Here is a 23,806-nt window from a genome sequence, read left to right on the forward strand (position 1 = left end):
TATTTCTACACAGAAATATCCATATCAAGTATATGACCTGTTTTTTTTTTTTTTCAAAAGCGTCTCTTTTTTCTTTCAAAAAAGATATATAAAAAAGTCTTTCCTTTTTCTGTGCAAAACGCCATTCTATTATATTCTATTATATTCCATTCTGTTCTATATTCCGGTAGGAGGCGGGTGTTAGAGAAGGAGCGCCACTATTGGACAGTTTGGAACCAACCAGAGCCCGTGTAATGCCTCCCCTGACCAATGGACGACGTCCTAACAGATATTGAATACGCAACGGGCTGGTAAACGAACTCCTGAGCATCCTCCGCTGCTGTCATCATTTTGGTAAGATAACGGTAGCGATATTAGTCAAATGGTGAAAAGGTAAAGCATGGAGATAAAGGTTCGGCGCGTTTAAAGCCTGGCTTTTGTCCGCTTGATAAGCGCTACAAGCAAACGTCTGTTACCTGTTAGCATGAACATGCTAACAGCTGCTAGCTACATCTTTGCAGCATCTCTGTGCCGTTGTATCTTTCTCAGTCGTTCCTCACTTTGGTAAATACATGAAGAGTTTGCAAACATTTAAAAAGCCGTATTAACTTTATGTTGGTGTAAAGAAACGTGTAGTAAACTTAGTAGAAAATATATCCAGTAATTCTGAAAAAAAAACAAACAAACAAAGGTTTTAGGAATGTATTTGCAAAAGTATTGATAGTGTTTGAATTTATTTACATTTAGTCGGGGAAAAAAAAACATTTTATAGGGATAATCTGATTCAGTGTGAAGACTCTCGGGATTTTTAAATCAAATCTTTAAAGTATGGTGTGCCTGCCTTTATATTTACAGTAATTTAATTTCTCTAAGTAAAATGCTATGGATGAGAACACTAACATGGTGGTGTTTGTCTCTCCTGCAGGGATACGATGGGACGCAGGAAGTCCAAGAGAAAGCCACCACCCAAAAAGAAGATGACGGGCAACCTGGATACCCAGTTCACGTGTCCGTTCTGTAACCACGAGAAGTCCTGCGACGTCAAGATGTGAGGATCCCGATGGAACTGACGTTGCTTTTGAAATGACACCGATTGCAAAAAATATGTTCACAATATTTTGTTTTTCAGGGAGAGAACTCGGAACACGGGAATTATATCGTGCAGCGTGTGCTTGGAGGAGTTTCAGACTCCTATAACATGTATCCTTTTTTTAATAATGAAAGGTGGTGCAAAAAGATATGTTTTGTAACATAACTTACAAAATAAAACGTGGCAATCACAGGTAGGGCTGTCGTGATAAACAATAAATCAATTAATCGCACGATAAATTAAACCTATCGACCTCATTTTAATTATCGGCTTTATCGTCTCTTCCTGCCTTTTTTCTTTCTCTTAATGACACTGAATGAAAAAAGGCTCTGCTCCAGTGCTCTCCACTGACCCTCCCTTCCTCATTTCCTTAGTGTAATGTCCAGCTTACACTACACGAGTTGTCGGCCCATTTTCAAAACCTGAGAGACACATTAGCCGACAGAAATCCTACGTATAATGGTTCAATCGGTTCGATCGTGCCATGTGGTGTCCAGCCACATAGACACAAAATAATGGAGTCCAATTAACTAATTTTAAAACCAGGCATTAATCAGTGTTTTACTTGAATCTACCTGTGATGCATGTGGCTAGAGTCAGCGTAAAGTCCTGACTGAATGAAAATCATTATAACCTATTTATGTCACGTTAACGAAGATCAGCTGAAAAGTTACCGGGTTTGTCAACTGCGGTAGCAATTTGGCTCCAACTCCTCTCTGTCATTTCTATATTCTTAGCACGAAATGTTAAATAAACATTAATGTTGTTTCCACATATCATCTCCAAAGTTCGCTGCCGTGTCAGCTGTTTGAGATTCCCCTCCGTAATTTCCCCTCAGAAATCGCGGCGGAGAATCCGCTTTTTCTGATTGGCTACCTGTCACATTCAACAGGCAGCGTTAAACCCCTGATTTAGATCGGAGCGGCCACAACGATCTAAATCACACTGCAGGATGATTGGTTACGAAATCACCAGCGACAAGCTTAGATCGGCCAACGATCTTAGATTGTCCTAAGGGGAAAATAGGGGCAAAAAAAATCGTGTAGTGTGATCTACTGCATTAGGTAGTCGGATGTGCCCATCTTCTCTATTTAAATCTAGTGATCACTGAAGGGCAATATAGTATACAGACTTTATAATCTGCACTCTTTTGGTTGAATGCAATATTTATTTCCACTTTGGCTTTATGTTGTTTAGTTTTTATTCAAGTACATCTTTTGTTAATGGAGACTTAGAATCCATTAACACTGGAACTGATTCAGTTTATCAGTTCCAGTGTTATGTGTTCTTTTGAAAATAAAGTGCATCTATCTATGGCAGGAAATCGCATGCATTATTAGTCATTTCCATTAAATCAGTGTCTTGAAACAATATTATCGTTTATCGCAATAATTTTTTAGACAATTAATTGTCCAGCAAAATTTGTTATTGTGACAGGCCTAATCACAGGTGTACTGCGCAGAAAATAAAGTGCAGCGCAGTTCTTCTAGAAGACTAGAGTTCATAAAATATTGGAGGAGCTACCTACTTAAAGCATATGTTAGCTTTTCAAATAGTTTTTCCTTATTTCAGACAAAAGCTCTATTGCAAATATATCAATGTCACAGTAATTGGGGCACAGTAATTGTTTTCTCACAGATTCCAACTTTTATGAACTTGCATTTTACATGTCTTTGATTACAAAGACATTTGCTCACACTGGACGCAAATGTCAGAGTGACCAGTTAACTTTACAGTGAGGTTTGAGGGCTGTAGTAATAATCCATTCCTGGGGAAAACATGGAGACTCCATGCAGACAGTTTCCAGACAGGGATTCCAACCCAGTCTTCTCACTGCAGTGCAACAGCACCACCAACTGTTCAGATGCCTTATTTTATTATCTTTCATAGTAAATTGATATTGCTTTAATAGCATTGAAATTCAAAAACACTTTGATCTTAAAGTGTGCAGAGTGAAAAGAAATGGTGAGAGTACAGTGCCTTGTGGTGCTCCTGTGCTGCTAAGCACCTGTAAAACACCAACCATGTCAGGTTTTAAGGAAAATGTTCCAGAAAACACAAGTTATGAGAAAAATCAGCACAAACAGGATCTTCTTCCTCAGCGACTCCTCTACAGATCTTTCTGAACCCGTGGACGTTTACAGCGACTGGATCGACGCCTGCGAAGCGGCCAATCAGTAGTCATGTCCACACAACTCACACCTCCATCGGAGACTCACTCTGGGTTCACCTCGTAGCCAAACGTTTAGTTTTTTTTTCTCTTAAGTGTGTCAAATTCTTTAGTTCCACTTGCTGACTGAGTCACATTCCTCTGGTCGGAGCGACTTCCCAGTCACATGTAAATATAAACATGTTTCACGTTTGTACGTAGCCTCCATTTGTTTTGGGTAAATGTTTTATGTTTCCTGTTAATGGACCAAACTGTCTTTGAGATTTTCCACTTAAAATATCCCCCCATTAAATAATCAGCCATTTACTTTATTTTGATGTTCTAAAGTTTAATAATTGTGTTTTACCGTTTATTTTTGTTTCTGTAGGACTTGTATCAGTGATGCACTGAAAAAAAAAAAAATACTTTCCAACTTTTTTATCCCGGTGGTTTCACAATCGTCTGTTTTCGCGCCACTGTGATGCATTCCACACCTTCAGGTGCTGACAATGATTAAAACAATGAAATCACAGTTGGCTTTTTCAAGTGTTTTTATTGCACAAAAGTTTTTTGTTTTTCTTTTAGGGAAAGGCGCACAGTGATCCTGGCCTCGATCCTGGAACAGAAATTTACGGTGAAACTGTTTATTTACAACAAAACCCACATCAGTGCTGTTGTGGCGACCGCATGAAAACATTCAGTTTAATGCACAATCCAAAAAAAATAAACTCTAAATTGGAATTCAGTGAATGCAAAACAATTTTAAAAGTGGTGGATTGATAAGTCATGCAAGCGACACTAGATGGCGTACTTCCATTAGTCATACAGCCAATTAATCTGAACGGCAAATGTTCTTAGTTACAACTGATTGGAGAATATATCACAATGAGTGGCATCTGCAACCCTACAATAAAGTGATGATCTTAAATATTTCTATAGGCCCAATTTTCCATTAGTTGCTGTTGCTCAGCCCTCGTCTATAAGCCAATCAGATTTGATTGGCTTATAGCCAATCAAATCTGATTGAACAACGTGCAGGTAGTGGCACGTTGTTCCCACTACCTGCTCTTCATGCTTGGCCCCATGATGTTGCAGTTTGATGTGGGGGTTTACTCACTGATTTACTTAATTTTGGTAATCAGCAGATGCGTTTGGGTTTTATTTACATCCGCAAAGGTCTAAGAATCGGCCTCTTTCCCCATTTCTCTGCAGCGAGAGCACAGATGGAAATCTGCCCACTGCGTCACATTAGTCACCCTACTGTTGCCAACTTAGTCACTACATTTAGAGAGGAAAAAAAATAAATTGTCAGGCTCCTTAATGGTCGATGATCGGCCAAAATATTGCAATCGTTGCGCCCTTAGTTATAAACTTTTGAGAGGAGTCTCAGTTATTTGCAGGTTTTACTAAATTGCTAATGGTTGCGGTTCTTTAACTGTTTACCTGAGGCACCACTGTAGTGATACTAAATTTGTAATTTCTGAATTGTAGCGTGTGACATTCCACCACCATTTTCTGCACAAAACCTCAAGTGCAAGTGAAGCAACAACACCAACGCCTAAATTAACTACAAAAGGAAACTGCTGACAAAACAAAGGGTGACTTAAGTGGACTTGCGTGCAATACAAGAAACTACTGATAAATATGTTCTCCACACCTCTAACTACACAACATTACACATACTCGTGTTCCTCTGTGAAAGCGGTGAACAGTTGTGACTGAAAAGCATTCCGAACGCTTCCTCAGAACCCCGAATGCCGCCAACGAGCCACACAGGTCAGCGCCGTTTGATGGCCGACGTTGCTGGATCGGCATCTGTCGTTTTACAGATCAATCTGTGGCTCCGATGTTTCCTTCCCAAACTTTCCTTCCAGCCTGCTGAGCCTTTAACGTGGCTGGGTCAAAGTTCAATAGCACCAACTTCCTGATTCTACTCTCAGTGTTCAAACATGTTTGGAAAGGCAACAACGAGAAGTTAAGGGTAGGAGGAGTTAAAATCTGAATTAAAAAAAAAAGCAGTAAAAAGAAAAAAAAAAAAACCTATAAATAGCAAAGATCAATATATCTCTACTTTTTGCAGCGTGGGTATTTTCTACAAATAATAACCACGGCAACAGAAGTCAGCCACAGCATGACCTTTTTTTGCGACGCAAGGCCAGTGTAAACAACATTTTATTTTATCTCGTGCTCATGGAAAAGCAAAAATATAAAATCCTTCGGCGTAAAAACATGTTTGGAAAAAAACGATTGGGGAACTAATGACGCCACGACGTCATTCAGAGTCTGGAGGCTTTGCTTGTCGCAGAGACAGCTGTGGAGGGATGTCTGGCGTTAAAGCAAAGGGAAGGGGAGGGGAGGGGCGTGGCTTCTTTAGTCAGAGTACTGGTTGTAGCCGTCGAACTCTGCCTCGCTGCCGTTGTTGTAGTAGGTGTCCACGGGGTTGGCGCAGTATTTGGTGTCGTAGACCTGGCGCGGCAGGCCGTAGGTGGTCATGCCCTGCTGGGAGGCCACCTTGTTGGTGCCCATCTGCAGGGAGATGGTGGAGGTGTCGCATTTCTCCAGCTGCAGCTTCTTGTCAAAGATGTGCCGCCTGGTTCCTGGTGCCATCATGCCGGCCTGGAAGGGAGGAGGGGCGGCAAGACAGTTAAATGAAGGGGTTTGTAATGAAGCCTTAAAGTTACGACGTTTGAAGCTACGGCTGAAACATTTAATCAGATTAATTAATCAAAATTAGACATTTTTTTAGTTGCAGATGCATCTACAAATATACATGCATGTTAGCATTAAAAATGCTAATTAGTTAGCATTTTTAATGGATTTCTATTATTTCATATAAGCTTAAGTGATTAAATGAAAAATCTGCAACATGTACCAATTTATAATATAATTGATTAATCAGAATGAGTGATAGAATAATCGATTACTAAAATAACTAATTGCAGCCCTAAGTAAATTAATCTTAATGCATTTATATTATTGTTGGGGGGGTGGGGAGTTAAATAAAAAATCTGCAGAAAGTGAAAATTTTCTTAATCTTAAGACTTAAAATTTGTTTTTTTTTTTTAAACAAATGAAAATCAACTAATAGTAAAATTAGTTGGGGTTTTTTTTTCCCCCCTCACCTGACTGGCCCCCTTGTTGGTGCCCATTTGTAGGCTGATTGTAGACTGGTCCACTGGGGTATCCATGGCGATTTTGGCATCGTAAAGATGGCGTCGCGTACCGTAGGAGGTCATGCCCTTCTGGCTAGCGAGCTTGTTGGTTCCCATCTGAAAACACGTTGGTGTTGGCTGTGAGTTAAAACCGAAACGCGTACAGGATGTTGGTAGACTCGCTTCGTCCTTCCTGACCTGCAGGCCGATGATGTTCCGTCCTTCCCTGAGCTTCTCGGGAGCAAAGTACCGCTGCTGCTTCTCAGCGTACTTGACACCCAGATCGTACTTTGAATGGAAACCTTTAGATTTGGCCTGATAAGAGAAAAAACAGGAAACTTTTAAATGTCTTTGGTGTAACAGTCAGAGTCAACATGCAGACCTACAAGTGTGTCCAAAAATAATGTCATCAGAAACTTAATTTATTTCAAAAAGTTAAATTAACTTTCCATTAAAAAGGCATTGATCCATAGTAGTGATACATCAAGCATTTATTTCTGTTCATTTATTGCTAAAAATTAACAAAAACTTAAGATGGACTTTCTCGGATTATAATATTTCATAAGCCCAATAAAGAGGAACTTCAATATTCCTCTCACGGCTGGATTTTCTAATTAATTGTGCACCTTTTTCAACCACACTTTTTCCTTCCACTTAACTTTCCATTAAAATACATGGCTGCAGCTCTCTGAACAGCCAGCTTCATTAGTGATGACCTGTGATTTACCCTGTTTGTGGATGGCTTGCATCTGGACAATTGTGATTTTATGCACCTTTTCCTTCCACTTAACCTTCCATTAAAATATATGAATTTAGTTTTCCAGACATCCATTGTTTTTTTTAGCAGTGATGACCTTCTGCTTCCTTGTGGAGGGCTTCAATGACTACCATCTGGAAAATTGTAATCTTGTGCACATTTCTTACACTTTCCTTCCACTCAACTTTCCATTAAAATGCATGGATGCAGCTTTTTTAGTGACTACATGTGGCCAACATGACCACAACAAGCCAAATTGTTGTTATCTGCTCTCCATTTTACACTTTATTGAAACCTTTTCACCCGTATTAAATAAACCTTTTATGACATTCTAATTTACTGACATTAAGATCTACTGAAGCGTCTCACCATTCCGGCCAGGGCGATGAGGGAACACTGAACCTGCGTGTGGTTGACGTTCTCAAATAGATCGTTGGCCTCAAAGATGTCGTGCGGCTTCAGGCCGTACTCCGTGATGGCGCGGACAAAATTCCCGATGTTTTCCAGCTGGGGACGCGGTCAGGACGGAACGTGGAGTTAGCCGAGTGAAAGGAAAAGTAAAACGGGGGGAACAGAAGTGTGTTGTGTTGCTGCTGCAGTACCTGGTGCCAGTTCTGACTGGAGTGGTTGATCTTCCTCACTGAACCTGGCTGTAGAATGTTAATGAGTCTACAAATGGAGGGGAAAAAAAAAAAAAAAAAAAGAACTTTAGTTAGGAGGATATTTCCCAGAACACTAGGAAAGTTTTGTGCCTCCAAAGCCGGCGGCGCCTCACTCGCACAACAACACTCCGTCCTTCAGACTCTCCATGAAGTTCTCTCCAATTCGTTTGCCGGTCACATCCTCGATCCACAGCCTCAGCTCCTCCTCCTTGTGTGGGTCGTACTTCCCAGCCAGCTGATGGAAAGAAAGCAGTAAATCAGTACAAGACTGGAGATTTACATTGATCGGTGCTCAGAACATTCAGATTGATGGGATTAGGCTGTTTTCTTGAGTGTATTGGTGTCTAACTGAGACACCTTATGTTGTAAATTGTTTTTTTGCTGAAATGCATCAAGTTTAGGGGTGCACCGAACCGATTGCAGTTTTATGGCCAATCACCGATATTTAAAAGTCTGACCTGCTAATTCAGTTTGTTATTTGTTTGGAAAAGTTGCCAAGTATAGCATAAAATTTCCCAAGTTAGCAACGGTGGTTTGACTACAACTCACTGACCAAAGCAGTAGAAATGTTTCCATTTCCCACTGCTCCTGTGAGGAGACTCTAGTGTAGTGAAAAAAAAAAAAAACATGTTTTCTGCCATTAGAGGTTTCTCAAAAAAAAAATTTCACACCACCAATTAATTTTGTTGGTTTGGATTCTATGCGACAGACTGAAGGGACATTTTCTGAATGAACATTTAAAATCTGTAATCTGCAGATTCTGATTTTAGTCAAATTTGTTTTGTCTAAAAGTCACTAAATATAGTAAATAAATACAGCAAAAGTAGAAGATTTTCAGACATTTGCAGATAGGAAAGAACTTACTGCTCATTTAAATTCAGGACATTTTGCATTTAGTTAAGATCCCCCCCCCCCCAAGCATTCATCAACTGTTAGCTTCCCTTTGTTTTTCATTTCATTGGTGACTGAAAATGGAGGTCAAAATGAAACCATTTTCAAATCAGTTCAGATTCAACCGAATTTAGGTCTGGACTTTGACTGGGCCACTCCATCACATCAATAAGGTTAAATCTAAAAAAACTTAACCCAATTGCAGTTCTATTCAAAAACACCATTAATTCCAAAATCTAAGTAAATATTGTACTTAAACTACCCAAGTTTCTCCAATGAGTCATTGTGCCGCTGATGTCAGAGCAGCTCTGTTACGTTAGCCCTTTTCTTTTTAGTGACTTTGTTTACATTTGTTGGTGTTGAGTGTTCGGACATTTATTCCATCTGGATTTGGACGCTGTGCAGCTGGAGGGAGTTTTGCTCTTCATATTTTCAAAATGTAATTGTTGTGACATGTAACCATGGCAACAATGTATTGTTTTTACAACTGGGAGCAGATGATTAGCATCTAAAAAACTCAAATACCTGAACTACAACCCCAAATAGAAGCAGGATGTTAAACCATCATCCTTTGTGGATCATAGCAAGTAAGAATCATATTCCAAAATAAAAGCATCTCTAACTTTACAGCCAGAGATTTTAAAAGTAGCAGCAGCAAAGGAGGAGGATTAGCAGTATCTGCCAACTGATGGTGTCAATCAGGACATGATTCTGTGGAATATCAGCTCTTTTGCTCAGATATTGATCCACTAGAAGGTCATGAGACCATTGCATTGCAACTGCCTTCAGTCAGAGGCATCCAAAGATTTGCTGCAACACCGACTGCAACAGTTTCACCACCCAAAACAACTCTGAACATATTTGGATGATACGAGTTACGACAACATTTCATTTATTTGGATCAATAAAGTAATTTTGAGTTGAAATGGTGATTGTTGTGTGCAGGAGCGGTCCTCTGCAGTGGTTTGTGTTGCAGCGATTCCAAAAAAAGTTCCGACTGAAACGCTGCTGTTGTGCTACAGTGTCCAAAAATACAGCAAGTTTTTAAGTCCAACAAATGATGCATTTTCCACAATAATTTTTATTTTGTGCTTTATAAAAAGGGAACTCCCGAGACCTGACTTGTGTATTTTATTAGGTTTTATGTGTTAGACCAACACACACACAAAAAAAATGCAAAGTGGAGTGAAAATATTAAATTGCTATTGAAATTCAGCCTCATTTACCCCGCTACCCATATATTCAGAAATATACAAGTTTTTCCCTTGTAATCCTTGTTGGCTCCCTCCACTCCCGTTTCCAGGGTTCAGTTCCTAAAATAACTGCGTTCGCTCATTCCTCTCCGGCTAACAAACAGCAGACTTCCAGCATAACTGGAAGCCTTGCAGTGTAATAAGTGCTTTGAAAGCGAGGTGAGGTGCATGACCAGAACAGGAAGTTGAATGAAAATGAAAAAGGCCTGTGGACATTCCTGCATCCAGAACCTCTCAGCCTGGTTCTGCTCTCCATGTATTTCCATCCTGGCACAAAAGCTGCTGCGGCCCTAATACTTTGAATTCTGGTATTCTCCCCAGATCCCTCCCCCATGCGCACACAGTAAACTGCACACGTTTCCTGAATGTTCTGCAGATAAGTCTTCTCAGTGCCGGCCATGCAGCCAACACAAACAAGTATTTCAAAGCAGCAGGGATAGCCGAGCTTCCAGTCCATCACACCAAACTTGGGAGAAACAGCTCTGCTAAACACTCCCCTCTTTTCTGACCGTCTCGCCCCCCCACCATCTCCTATTGGCTTCGCTCGTATTTCTTCCTCTCACACATGCCTTCTCCTCCTCCTCCCCTTCTCCCTGTGGATTTTCCAGAATGTGCCCTTTTACAGTGAACCGACCAGCCAGGCTGCCCACATCTGAAGAGCGCACGCCACGCCGGGCAGGTTCTGCTTCCAGGAGACGGTTTAACTCTGTCTTTTAATTAAAGGACTGTTGCATCTTTTCATAGCAGAACTCTGTAAATACAGTTGGAACGTCCTCTGGCGTGCAGGCCGCTCCCTCCCCTGAAGTTTGAGCATGAGGAAATATTGGAGGATTACAAATCAAAAGATACAATTGCAATTTCGCTCTCAGACCAGACAAGAGAAAACAAAATTACCCAATTTGCACTGGAAGTCACAGTAGGTGATTTTCCTGTGTTAAGCACAGAAACTGAGGGGAACGTATGAAGTGCTTTCATTCAGAGTAACTGCCCGACAGAAAAGGCAATATGAAAATTCACTGAAAGAAGCTTAAAATCTTTGTTTTACCTTTTCAATCAAGCTGTTGCCCTTTTCATATTCTCTCATATGTTCCACTCAGGAAGATCATTGGTGGCGCACCGCCTCCAATCTCCATGTATACAATCAGCTTCTTTGCAAATAACAGCCTAACAAAACTGAATGGTTCACTGATTCGTAAAACGGCATGTGCATTTATCTTGAAAATGTTTGTGAGCATAAAGTTGTTTTAAGATGGCAGCAGTCCGCTCTGGTTTGGCCCCTCTCCGACTAGCCGTTAGCTTCAGCCTCCTGGTCCAAATTTGTTTTTGTGAAATCAAGACTCCAAAAGAGTTTTCTACTGAACGTATAAATGGCTCAACCTTTTCAACAAAACATGGTTAATATGAAGTTGTTTTGTCAGCAATTATCCAAGTCTGCTAAAACGGCTTCCTCATTGCCATTTCAAGTTGGCTTCTGCTGATAACATGAAGTAAACACCTTCCCTCCATTCCTGTTAGGGACAGTCAATGACTTATTGTTGAATGTTTGGTCAGATAAAACTGTTGAAGTTACCTGTGATGGGTAAATATTTTAATCAACCAGATAGTCTGTTGGGTAACGTTCTTAAGCACCAACATACCAAAGACATGCTGCTTTGGTACATGTTTAACCCAAACAATGTCTGGTTTGCATCAAAACTGGAAAATAGTTTAAGACTTAATTATAATCTTTATATTCAAAAAACTGCTGTAGGAGGTGGTTCTCTCTTCCAGTTATGTACTTATTTGTTTTAGTCCATCACATAAAATCACAAGAAAATATGTCAGTTTGTGACAAAATGTGAACTCTTAAGCAGTATGAATACTTTTGCAAAGTATTGGATGAATACAGTTAGAGTTTAAGAAATCTGCACATTTAAATAAATGTATTTTTAGCATTAAGATCCCTTTATTCATCTACATACTGGATTTATCATTGAACAATTTTTGATTTATCGTAGTCATAATCAATTTCAGTTATCGATGTAAAAAACAAGATAGTATGATCAGAAATGTTTATTTTCTTTACTGTGCCATCAATATATATTTGTAAATGTAAAACATGATTAAAAGAAGTTACTGTGTGCAATTCAGGGATGTAAATCACTTTTTGAAGTAAGAATAAAAGTAAAAATTAAGAAGCTCCTTTCAAATCAACCCCAACAACATTTGTTTGCAGTCACAGCCATACAATTACTAAAAAAAATATATACTTTATCATAGTCTTTATTGTTAATTATTAAACTATTGTCACAAAATTTCACAATAGACCATATCACCCAGCCGGGCTCCTAGCTTAAAGTCTAAATTCCCCAAGGTCACTTGTACTCAGGCTTTAATGTTCATATAGGATCCATGTTATAGATATCATAGATGACCATCTTATTTAACTTTTACAGATAACATAGTTGTCAGGGTAAAACTGAAGATTCACCACTCCAGAATTCATGACTAAACCTTCACTCAAAAGGCTTCAACAGGATGAGGCCACTCAAACATCCCATCATAACGACCCATAAAGATCATAACATATAACACATTGCTATGCCACACCAAGTAAGGTAAATATCACTCTGAGCCCAGAGCAAAAAGTGATTCAGCAGTGGAGATTTTTTCCCCCCCACATTCTGGATCCAGTGTGGCATTTGCTACAGGATATTACTCTAAAAAAGGAATCGACAGTTTATTAGAATCTCTCAGATCTCCCTCTCTTCATCAGCCAACACCAAAACAAGTCAGACTCCTGGAAGACATCCAGACAGTAAGTCTTTCACAATGTTTAGTTGGTTTATCTGCTGTGTAGTGATCGCTGCACGTACAGAAACTATTTTATTGGAAGGAGACGAACCAATACAGCAATACTAGAAGGAAATTTTGACTAATTTTTTTCCCACATTTAATATGACTAAGCCAAAAATAGAAAGATTATAGCGCGCCTGCAAACCTGCTTAGTCCTCCTAAGCCGGCCAAACCTGCCAAGTTAAAAGTCCTCAGAGGCCATAGCCGTTTCTTCTCCCCCAATTAAAATACAAGTATAGTCAATTATTTTCCATTTACTTGCTCAGCAATAAATTAAGCAGAGAATATTTTAATTAAAGTAGAATAAATTGTTGTAGATCCAATGAAGAGTTCCAGATTGAATATTTTGTTGATCTAGAAATTATTAACCTAATGCCAGCAACAAAGGTATGAACTTTCTCTAAAATATCCTTGCAATATTTTCCACTGAGTTCAAGTTTGTATTTCAGTAAAAAAATAAAGTCACTGGATGTTTAGGACCCTTAGTACATTAAAGTGGAATCAAAAAACATGACTAAAGAAAGAAAAATAGTTTTATACCCAATATTTTCCATTTAAGACGACAAATTTGTTATTGGAGCCAAATTTCTACCAGTCTCGAACTGCAGTCAAGGGGAGACCACATAAAATTATTCCTAGGGCCACAATTGGCTCTTTGGACACCACTGGCGTAAACTATAATCATATTAGATCCAGGCAAAATCCAAGCATAAATTCAATTGTATAGACTTGAAAGTAAAAGATGGTCTTGCTAGAGTTTTTGCATTTTGTAAAAAGGAATTCAATGCAACGCTTGTAGAGATGTTACTGAGAAAGTGGTTGTATTTCCTCTCATGTAAAGCACTTTGAACTGCCTCATTGCTGAAAATATGCTATATAAATAAATTACCAGTACCTTACAAATGACTGACTCAGGGATTTCTGAATAGAAATGTTAACCAAGCTTTTTATATTTTCATAAAAAAAAAACTGTCTGAAACCCATGTTTATTACTGCCACTATACAATTATGCACTACTTTGTTCTGATTTATTACAATATATCCTACTGATACACATTGAAATTTATGTTTTGTTGAATGGAAGTGAATACTTTTGGAAGGCACTGTACATCTGACACCATTTTCCAGATTTGCTTGTGCTTTGCTAAGATGACCCTCTGCTGGCCAGGCTTTTCTTACCTCCTGTGTTCTGTCAGAACACTGTTTTGTCATCCTTGACTCCGATGTAAACTGTTTAGAGAGGGACAGTTTTTCAAATTCCCAGCCAGAGCCTGGCCACTCCTTAAAAGGCCATCAGATGGTTCTGATGTACCTGTCACTCTTTTCAGTTGCATCTCTAATCTTGATGTCATCCCACAGGAATGTAAGCATCACTCTCGGAGCCCATTAACCTCTAAACTAAATTGCCGATTCCATTTTAATTCTCAATTACAACTCATTCTACAGGATGGGACGCAGACGGCTGTAAAACAGCTGGTTTGGTGCTGAATGGATGTACTGAAAGGAATCTGGGCTTAACATGCGACAGCAGAGAGAAATTAAACCAGCGTTGAGTGATGGAGCTATTGGGAGGGCAGGATACATCCCTCCAGAACAATGGTGATGACGACAATGATGATCTGCATGTTAGAACAGCTTTCTCTTCAATCCTTAATGCAGGCCAATACCACAGCGTATTACAAGCAGAGATCCATTTTCCTTTATATCCGTCTTTGGCTCTTCAATCCCGGACAAGCCCCCAAATTGTTAGTCATATAAAGTTGGTGTTTAAAAAAAAAAAAAAAAAACCCAGAAAGATAGAAAAGGGAAAGTAACTTTATAGAACTATTCAAAGAAAAAGCAAACACCATTCATTTAAAAATAACTCCAATAGATTCATCTTCCTTTTAGAAATCACAGCAGCATTAAAGTTTGGTAGTTTTGCACCAGTCTTTTTCCTCTCTACAAAAGTAGTCAGTTTATTCCAACTAGAGAGGCATTATACATCTTCAAGAGCATTTATAGCCACAAATCAGAAAAATACTTGAGTATTAAGGCCAACATGCAATGATTTTCATAAACGGGTATGAAATAACTTGATTAGCAATACATAAAGGGAAATGGTGACAGACAAAAGGAGTCTATGAAATGACAAAGGAGCTAAGTGACCTGGACCAACAGCAGGAATCAAAACGCCTGATCAGAATTTCCAAGACGACAACTTTCCCCATCAAAGATAAGCACTGTGCCAAATGACCAACTGGCTGAGCACTGCAGCATGCAAAATATCAATGATTGGGGCCAAGACTTTAGCCTGTTAATTTCAGCATCCACAGTTCAATTTCTAAAGTAGTATTTTTTCCAAAGAAGTTACATGAATGATCAGGGGTTCCTGAAAGGCTTTAAAAAATGCATAGCTATTGGCGCTATGCACCAATCTGATGGTTGAATATCAGATAAAATTTTTTTTTTAAAAATCAAAGATGTATTTGCTCATATGTCAGGGGTGGGCAATCCTGGTCCTCGAGGGCCGGTGTCCTGCTACTCTTAGATGTCTCCCTGGTCCAACACACTTTAATCCAACAGCTGAATCACCTCCTAAGTGGAGACAGGTTCTCCAGAGTCCTGCTAACGACCTCATTATTTGACTCAAGTGTGTCGAAATTGAGACATCTAAAAGTTGCAGGAGACTGGCCCTTGAGGCCTGGAGTTGCCCACCCCTGTCATATGTCTGTTCAAACATCAGCAAAATGATTTTAGAATTGAAAATGTTACTTATTGTCAATATGTGGGTTTTGCTTAAAATGTGAATAATTACAGACTCTGCAATTACCTTGACTACAGCATTTTGAATGAGTCCCATTCAAGGAAAATAAAATTAATTGCCATCACACACACATACTACCATCTCCATTCTTCAGGAGTTCAGACCCAGTAATTCATGTGGGATATTTACAAAGTTTGTCTCAGGAACATCACTTTAGCCAGTTATTAAACCGCTGTTTTCTTCTTCAGTCCAAGTTCTGATGAACTCAACTAGAATGAATAGAAGCCACTTTACAGTCAATTTAAGACTTAAAGTTGTAAAATTTGGCCTCAACCCCCAGATCATTACAGCTATAGCAAAGCACAGGGAGAAATAATCACCAATCAGTAGGAAAAAGAAACAGATTGCAGAAAAGATGGAATCTGGTCAGGGACGCCGACAGCAACACAACAAGCTGCAGACATCTCTAATTAAGAGTAGCTGTGTTCTATATGTGACAACAACCTTCTTTACCCTCCATATGTAGAGGCTAAGGAGCACATTTTGGAGACTAAAGTCTTCCCTCCCAGATAAAATGTCCAGATCTGTGTAGAAATACCTCAAAAGCTTGAGGGAGAATTATGGTCTGATGAAAACAGAAGCACAAAAACAGCATTAAGCAAAAGAACACCATGCCTACTGTGAAAGATGGTGGTGGCAGCATCACAATCCATACTGGACTCAGATTGGTGAACATTCAGGTGGTGAAAAGTTAAACATAAAAGAGGGGTTCATTTTTCAGCATCACCATGACTACAAGTAAACACCAGAAGCCTTTAGGAGAGCAAAAGTAAGAGTTCATCTGAGATATTCAGAGATGTTTAGCAGGATGGAGAGAGATTTATTACAAGAGACAGCTTTTACAATTTGTGAGGATCATTCATATGCATATATATTAATCCCAAAGTCAGAACTGAACAAATGGAACATTATATTTCTGTTTATGGAACAGTCTAAACTAAAGAAACCAAAGAGAGTAGTTTTTTTTTTTTTTACTTTTAGGAGAAAAGACTACAATATTCTATCAAAGTATAAAGTATATTGACTGAGTAAAGGGCTGTATTATTATAAATATATTTTGTCATTATTATATGTTGCCCGTTTTGTGTTTAAAGGTGCATCTATATGGATGGTTGATTGATGCTAATTGCTTGTAGCCAAGTGTCCTTTGAGAGAAGGGGTAGATATAAGGTTTTTTTTCTTCCAATAACATGCAACATGGTAATATTAAACAGTAAATGAATAAAACATCTTTTCATTTTTACATAAATTGTACAGAGAAGCCCAGTCTTCTCTGTATAAAGCATCATCCATCACTTTTTAATTCTTAAATAAGCCAACCCTTACACTTTACATTGCAATGTCTCATTTTTCTTCTTTGCCAAAGGCTTTAATACATCATAACAGAAACCATATGAGCAGAGCCCACAGTGTGCATCCATTCTGCTCCCATATAAGCTCCCCAAATATTGAGAGAGGACCCATCTGATCCCACCTGGGGCTAGTCCAGTCCACGCTCCATCCTGTGAACACTTCACAACAACATACCTTACTCTTGACCTCAGCAGAAAGTCCAAAAGCCGGGCCGCTCCTGAAATGTGTTGTCATCCTGCAGTTTGTGTCTGTCCGCAGATGGAGCCGAGGGAAGAAAAAGAAGGGGGGAAAAATGGAGGAAACAGGTTGCGGTGCTCTGTCCGAGTGCAGGGACACGCAGCACGGAAGTCCTCAGGAAATCCGGAGGAGTTGTGTGTTTGAATAAACAGCTTGTATGTTAATTAGCCGCGGTACCGACCAGCTGCTGAGGCTTTCTGACAACCTTCCAACTCTTTTCGGAATCTTTTTAAACGCTTCCCATGTGTGTGCTCTCTGATTGGTTGCAGCTGCTGTCCAATCGGGACGGAACCTCTCCGTCAAAGGGGGAGTGATGTCATCGCTCGGATATTGTTTCTTCTTCTTCTTTTTTTTGAATCAGTGTCACATTTTCCACCTTCAGCCCATTCCGTGGTGAGTTCTGCTCGGGTGTTCGGATGGAATGTTCTGTTATCACTCAGAGCTCAAAAGCACTTACTCTGTGTTATTTTAGAAATATTAGATGTCATGGTTTATGAAATAGAAACGTGGACATCTCGTTTAGAACCATTTTATTGACTAGAGGGGGGAAAGCTATCGGAACAACCACGAACCAGTTTGAAAAGTAATTTCCCCGTAAATCTAATAACTCGGGGCGCAGCGATACCGGTAAATAGGCCGGCCAATACATCAGCGCAGATGTCTTCAATATTTATTGCAATTTTTTTATTTGTACTGCTGTTTTGTTTTTTTTTTTACTCATTTTTCAATAACTTTTTCGCTGTTTTTGAACATCTGTTTTTCTGTGCTGATATACTGTATTGTATAGTCTGTTAAAGACACACGCACGTTACGTCCATTTTTTTAAAACTCATAAATTGTGCATCTATGATGATGTTTACGATATTTCTAGTCTAATAACTGCACAGTATTTTATTTTTATTATTATTATTATTATTATTATTGTTATTGTTAATCTTTTTTTTCTACCCTTTTGGAACTTTTTTGTATAAAATATATACCTGACAGGAGATCATCAGGATATTTTCAGGCAAATTTGAAGGTTTTCTTTTTCTTTCTTTTTTTAATAAATCAACAGTGATTTTGGACTTGGAACTCTTCCATTGGTGCCTTTTCCCCCCCTCCTTTTTCTGACTTTTTTCCTCAGAATTCTGAGTGAGAATAAGTGATTTATTTTTTCTTTTTTCAGTTGCCCTAGTCCTCTTCCATGTGGTCCTCCATTTGGCCCTTAAAAAACTACATTTTGCCTCTTCAGAGTCTAATAAATCAACAAGTTTCTAGGCATTTTGAAGACAGATATTGTTTTGTAGATGAACTCTCAGCTGAATCCAGAGACACACAGCGGTGAGTGTCCAGCGCTGTGGAGCCGGTGGCTGCGTGTCCGACATGTGCTCGACTGTGCATGAAAGCCACTGCAGAATGCCTGACGTCACGCTGGGAACAATGAGGTAGTTCTCCTCTTTTATCCCACTGCGTCCCCCCTGCCCGTCCCCTCCACGGACCAGGACGGGCTGAGGAATGCAGCGGGATCCAGGGGAGCTGGGGACGCTGCTCCACGGACAGCATGACTCATCCATTGACCTTTCTTTGGCTCAAGTCTGTGTGTCACGGCCATGTTGGGCTTATTGTCAGAGCAGGAGAGGAGCAGACTAAAAACCTCCTGGATGGATGAAGGAGGGAAGAAAAGGGAGTCATTTCTGCTGCAGGTGCATACATTATGGATATATTCTGCTATGCTGCAGCGAGGCAGACGGTTTTATTCATTTGTATACACACAGCTGAAAATAGTTGGTGCAGAGCAATGTTCTGCCTGATCGACTCTCACTGACCAGAACAGTGGAAATGTTTCCACTTTGTGACACATTTCAAACACTGGAGTAGAGTGAAAACGTGAGGTGACGGTAGAACGAAAACAAGATGCTGGAACACACTTTCATGAGATGATTCTCAAATTTTCTCAAACAAAATTTGAAATTAATTTTTTTGCAAATAGTTGGGTTGGATTCTATGTGAAAATAAACAGCTTTTAAAAATTAAAAGAAGAAAAACTGAGACACCCATTTGTTTTCTACAATGACGTATTCGGGCCATAGTAGATAGAAAATAATCTACAGAGTGAATTTCTACAAACAAAACTGTACATTTTTTGTAGAAGTGAATAATAAAAAATGATATTTTGGGATAAATTAGAAAAACATGGAAATTTTTTGATTTTGAAAAGTCAAAACAATTTTAGAAAAAAAAACTCTGAAATTTTGAGATTAATTTCAGAAACTTTCCAGAAAAAATCGTGGACGTTTCTGAGTTTCCAAAAATCCCAGAAATTTTGAGATCGAGTTTTTTTAGAGAAAATTTCTGAGATTTGGAAGGGTTTTTTTCTTGCAAACTTTCGACTTTTTATACGGAGAAATTTTCTACTTTTTCTTGAAAATTCCTCAGAATAATCTCAAAATTTCAGAGTTTTTGGGCTTAAATTTACTCGCCTTTATTCTGTATTTTGTATGATGTCGCAGGTTTCAGTAAGTTTGCACCGACTGCAGTTTTCTGACCGATCAAGAATCTTCCAAAAAAAAAAAAAAAAAAAAAGTAGAGATCGCACAAAATCACTCAGAGGTCCTCTAATGGCCCACTCGCCACACTTTGAGTGTTTAGAGAACTAAAACAGAAATGAGTCTCTGGTACCAGATGATAAAAGTTCAGAACTGTATTTTGCTAGAAGCTGCGTTTTCTCATTAAATCTCTGAAGTTTGAGTTTTCTCACTGTGATTAAACACAAAGTCCAAAGATTTAGACTAATTATCTTTAGATGTAACATGTTTTAGAGCTGGTGTGATACAAAAGAAAGATGCACAACACTGAACTCTGACCATTTAGACTCATCCACTAAAGCGAATAGTGGCTGGAAACTTTAATGCTCAGGAAACCCATATGAAATTAAAGCTATAGGAATCAGGCGAATAATAAACTGAAGCCCAGTAAATGCTTGGTGGCTTGATGAGGAAGTAAATAAATGTGTCTGACACAATCTGCTAGCTGCACTCTGCCCACCCTGGTCGGACCAGCAAGTCAGCAATAGACAAGTGAGCCATTGTTCTCACCACCGTGGAGGAGCGAATCCTAAATTTGGAATGTGTTTGTGTTTACACCTTCGTGTTAAATGTACAGCCCGCCACGCCCTGATGCAGTAAGCGGTCAGGAAAGAAAAAAAAGAAGCAGAAGGTTTTCTGACGCTTCCTGTAGAAAGTACGCATGGTCATGTGCTTCTGTGTTGAGCAGAGAGCTTCGATTTACTGAACCATGATGAGTTTGTTGTTCAGAATCACTGTTAGCATCATTGCTAGGATTGACTTTGAGGACTTTCTTTCTTTGTGTGTGTGTGTGTGTGTGTGTGTGTGTGTGTGTGTGTGTGTGTGTGTGTGTGTGTGTGCGTGTGTGTGTGTGTTCACATTTCATAGAAAGTTCTCCCTTTACTCCCTCATTGTGGTTCAGTTAACATTATTGACTGGCTCTGGGGTCCGGGGGCCTTTCTGCGTGTTTTCTGGTGAATCTCTGGGTTTTCTTCTCTTTTCTGGACTGAGCCGCCAACGGCTTTTATTGCCACCATTATTATTACTCCTGGCCGCCTGCTTCTGTGCCCAGCTGCTCATCTCTCTTGGATGGAGCTACTGCCGCCGTTCAGTTATTGCGCTGCTAGTAAGTTATTACACATTACAGTACAGAAAATAACATAAAAGCTATTTGTGATAAACTCTCGCAGTCAGGCTCATTTCTGCTGCTTCACATTCCCTCTCACTCACACACACAGTCCAAGCGAGGGTCTTGTAAACATCTCACAGAGAGAAGAAGCACACACACATGGAATTTGGACACTTTATTTGGGCATTATGGGGGAATAGAGCGGCCTAGGCTAACCGAGCTCAAACGAAACAGGAATCCCTCACAGTAAAAATAACAGACTACAGTCAGATATTCACACCGACTCCCCGTCATCCGACACCCAAAATGATTCGGACGGAGTCGGGAAGACGTTCTCCCGCTGCACAGCGTCAAGTCCGAGCGAACGTGCCAAGCTTTTATCACCCGGGAGGATCTTTTAGTAAATCACAAAGCGGTTTATTGGGATTCAGTGAGACAGGGTGAGAAAAGGAAGCAAGGTGGAAGGAAAAGGATACGTTCCTCCTTGCGAAACTGATCGGCTACAGAGATGTGTGAACATCAACATTTACCCTCCTGCCAAAGATTTTAGATTTTCCAAAGGTTAATTGACTGATTTATTTTAATGAAATGGGAACGTACAATGTTGTTGCAGATATACAAGATTTAGCAAAATGCTAACTTCCATCCGTAGTTTCACGATATCCCATGATGCAGTGCGTTCTTGTAAAATTTCATTAATATAATTTATTTGAATATTTTACTGAGGTCTGTGGTACTGAGAAGTACAGATGCCTGATTCTCAAGTAGTTTGAATGAATTTCCCACAAAATATTCAGTACATGTACGAAATGTATTTTCGTACATGTACTGAATTTTTTTCTGTTAAATAAATATAAACAATACCTTCATTTAACACAATAACATCAGTTATATTTTTATAAATCTATTTTGGTACACACGACTTAAATTACTTATTTGATATTTAGATATTTTATTAAGGTCATTAAATTATAAACATAGTGACACTAAACCTCAAAGACTTTTAGAGTGCAGAAAACAAACAACTATTTGTTATACATAAAATAAGGAATACAGTAAAAAAAATTATAATTATATATATATATATATATATATATATATATATATATATATATATATATATATATATATATATATATATATATATATATATATATATATATATATATATATATTCATTGAAGAGAGGAATCCCCACAGCATGATACTGCCACCACCGGTTTTTCCAATATGGGAATAGCGCGTTTTGGGTGACGAGCCTGGTTAGTTCTGCATGTCGACCAAAAAGTTCAAATCAGGTGACCGGGTGAACTTTATTTAAAGAAAGAAGAAGAAAAAATGCTGATTACAAATCTGCTCCACACTTTTCAGATTTTGATTTGTTAAAAGCGTCGACAGGCTTTTTCTTCGTCTCCATCATTCATCGCTCTATATTGGTGTATTATGTAACATACAAGTAGAATACATAAAAGTTTGTGGATGTAATGCAATTTGCAAAAGTGGAAGTCATAAAATTACTTTTGTAAAGCTCTGTTATAAAGCTTAAAAGATCATAAGCTCTTCCCAGATCAGATCTTTGTGTATATATATATATAATGTTATATATATAAAATTACATATATAAAATTGCTATTTTAGGTTTAGGTTGAATACAACGATCTTTTATTACAGCAGGAGGGCTTGTTTGTGGGCTTGAAGGATTGAAAATGAGATGGATGAGGAGGGGAAGGGGAATGGCTCGCTCTGAGGAACGCCGAGGTGCTGAGAGCCAGTCTTCCCTCTCTACTCTAACTCTGGCTATTTATGGTAGGAGGCCTCTCAGCCCGGAGCAACTCAGCAGAGTTCTGAGTTCATGGCATCATCATTCCAACTTGTAGCTACAGAAAGACGGGAAGCTTTAAACACGCCTGGGTTTGGTCAGTTCAGCTGCGCTACAACCACACACTTCAGGGTGTTTGGTTAGGATTTATTAATGTAAGAGACAAACACGTAGGACGTGACTGTGAAGTTGTTTAAAAGGGTTTTGTGGCGGGTTAGCCCCGTTTACTTTAAGACCCCAACTTAAAATCCAATACAAACAATTGCCTTCAGTTTTGACTTAAGAGTTAAATAACTAACCCTAACCTGCAAAATAGTCGGTTGTCAGGGCAACTAACAGTCGTACACCCTAGACAAATTGACAAGTGCGCAACAGTCTTACTTTTGTCCCTAACAGCGCACTATAACGGAATAGATCCAGTCACCTGAGACAAGGAAGGAGCCACAGGTGGACGATAATTTGTCCATCGCAGAGCAACAAGAAAGGCAACGCAGTTCAGTTTTGAGAGACCAATTAACCTACCAGTCGTGTTTTTAGACTGTGGGAGGAAGCTGGACTACCTGGATAGAACCCAAACAGGGAGAACATGCAAACTCCAAGCTGGGATTTGAACCCAGGACCTTCTCGGTGAGAGACTTCTTGCTGTTCCATGAACATAAAAACCTGATGAAATCAGTAGCGCCCAAAGTAGCCCTGAAAAATGACAAGACAATCATGTTCATTACATAGAGAGACATATGGTTATGTAAATGCAAAACCCCCAAAATAAATACATATAAAAATAAAAATAACATAAAATTACCTTTTTTTTTTAAAGCTGCTTCCTCCTTTTAGTGGCCTGGTGTGGCCACCCTTGCAAAACTTTTCTGGGGGCGCCACTGAATGAAATGTGAGTTTACATAAAATGTGCCTGTTTGCTTCTACTTACTGTCACAGCTGGATGTGAAACTGTTTAAAGTTCAGTTTGGATTAAAAGTGTTGACTCAGAGCTTTCAGGGCGTTTCGTCATATCTATGAGTCGTGCTCCTAAAGGCTCGGACAGGGTTTCCCCATCTGTGTCACGATGCATGAGGCGACATTAAGCTTTAAAAACCTATTAAACCCTCCACCGACTAGCTACTACCTTGTTAAATGAACCCCGGTTTAAA

The 23,806-nt window shown here is 39.2% G+C and overlaps 2 protein-coding genes across 2 annotated transcripts; one reads left to right on the forward strand and one right to left on the reverse strand.

Moving 5' to 3' along the window:
- The first annotated feature begins 172 nt into the window (after window positions 1-172).
- Window positions 173-3,750, forward strand: elof1 (elongation factor 1). The gene is made up of 4 exons (XM_014996500.2): window positions 173-333; window positions 905-1,027; window positions 1,109-1,179; window positions 3,186-3,750. Exons 2-4 carry the CDS (start codon window positions 912-914, stop codon window positions 3,248-3,250), a joined length of 252 nt encoding a protein of 83 aa, XP_014851986.1. The 5' UTR covers window positions 173-333; window positions 905-911; the 3' UTR covers window positions 3,251-3,750.
- Window position 3,751: 1 nt separating this feature from the next.
- On the reverse strand, window positions 3,752-17,381 carry cnn1b (calponin 1, basic, smooth muscle, b). Its single transcript, XM_014996497.2, has 7 exons — window positions 17,102-17,381; window positions 7,903-8,024; window positions 7,730-7,796; window positions 7,497-7,634; window positions 6,569-6,685; window positions 6,341-6,487; window positions 3,752-5,834 (listed from the first exon to the last, which is right to left on the reverse strand). The coding sequence occupies exons 1-7, from the start codon at window positions 17,159-17,161 to the stop codon at window positions 5,589-5,591; spliced, it is 897 nt and encodes a 298-aa protein (XP_014851983.2). The 5' UTR covers window positions 17,162-17,381; the 3' UTR covers window positions 3,752-5,588.
- Between the last annotated feature and the right edge of the window lie 6,425 nt (window positions 17,382-23,806).

Source organism: Poecilia mexicana, unplaced genomic scaffold, assembly GCF_051168715.1.
Source record: "Poecilia mexicana isolate PSO_F unplaced genomic scaffold, ASM5116871v1 scaffold_8, whole genome shotgun sequence".
NCBI lineage: Eukaryota > Metazoa > Chordata > Actinopteri > Cyprinodontiformes > Poeciliidae > Poecilia > Poecilia mexicana.

Bases quoted from the DNA above. Each gene is read 5' to 3' on its own strand.
- elof1 (XM_014996500.2), top strand. From the start codon at position 912: ATGGGACGCAGGAAGTCCAAGAGAAAGCCACCACCCAAAAAGAAGATG. The intron at 1,028-1,108 runs GTGAGGATCCCG...TTTGTTTTTCAG, and splicing joins AAGTCCTGCGACGTCAAGAT to GGAGAGAACTCGGAACACGG. The intron at 1,180-3,185 runs GTATCCTTTTTT...ACTCCTCTACAG, and splicing joins GTTTCAGACTCCTATAACAT to ATCTTTCTGAACCCGTGGAC.
- cnn1b (XM_014996497.2), bottom strand. From the start codon at position 17,161: ATGACAACACATTTCAGGAGCGGCCCGGCTTTTGGACTTTCTGCTGAG. The intron at 7,635-7,729 runs GTACTGCAGCAG...CCGCGTCCCCAG, and splicing joins CCAGTCAGAACTGGCACCAG to CTGGAAAACATCGGGAATTT. The intron at 5,835-6,340 runs GTGAGGGGGGAA...CCTCCCTTCCAG, and splicing joins CCAACAAGGGGGCCAGTCAG to GCCGGCATGATGGCACCAGG.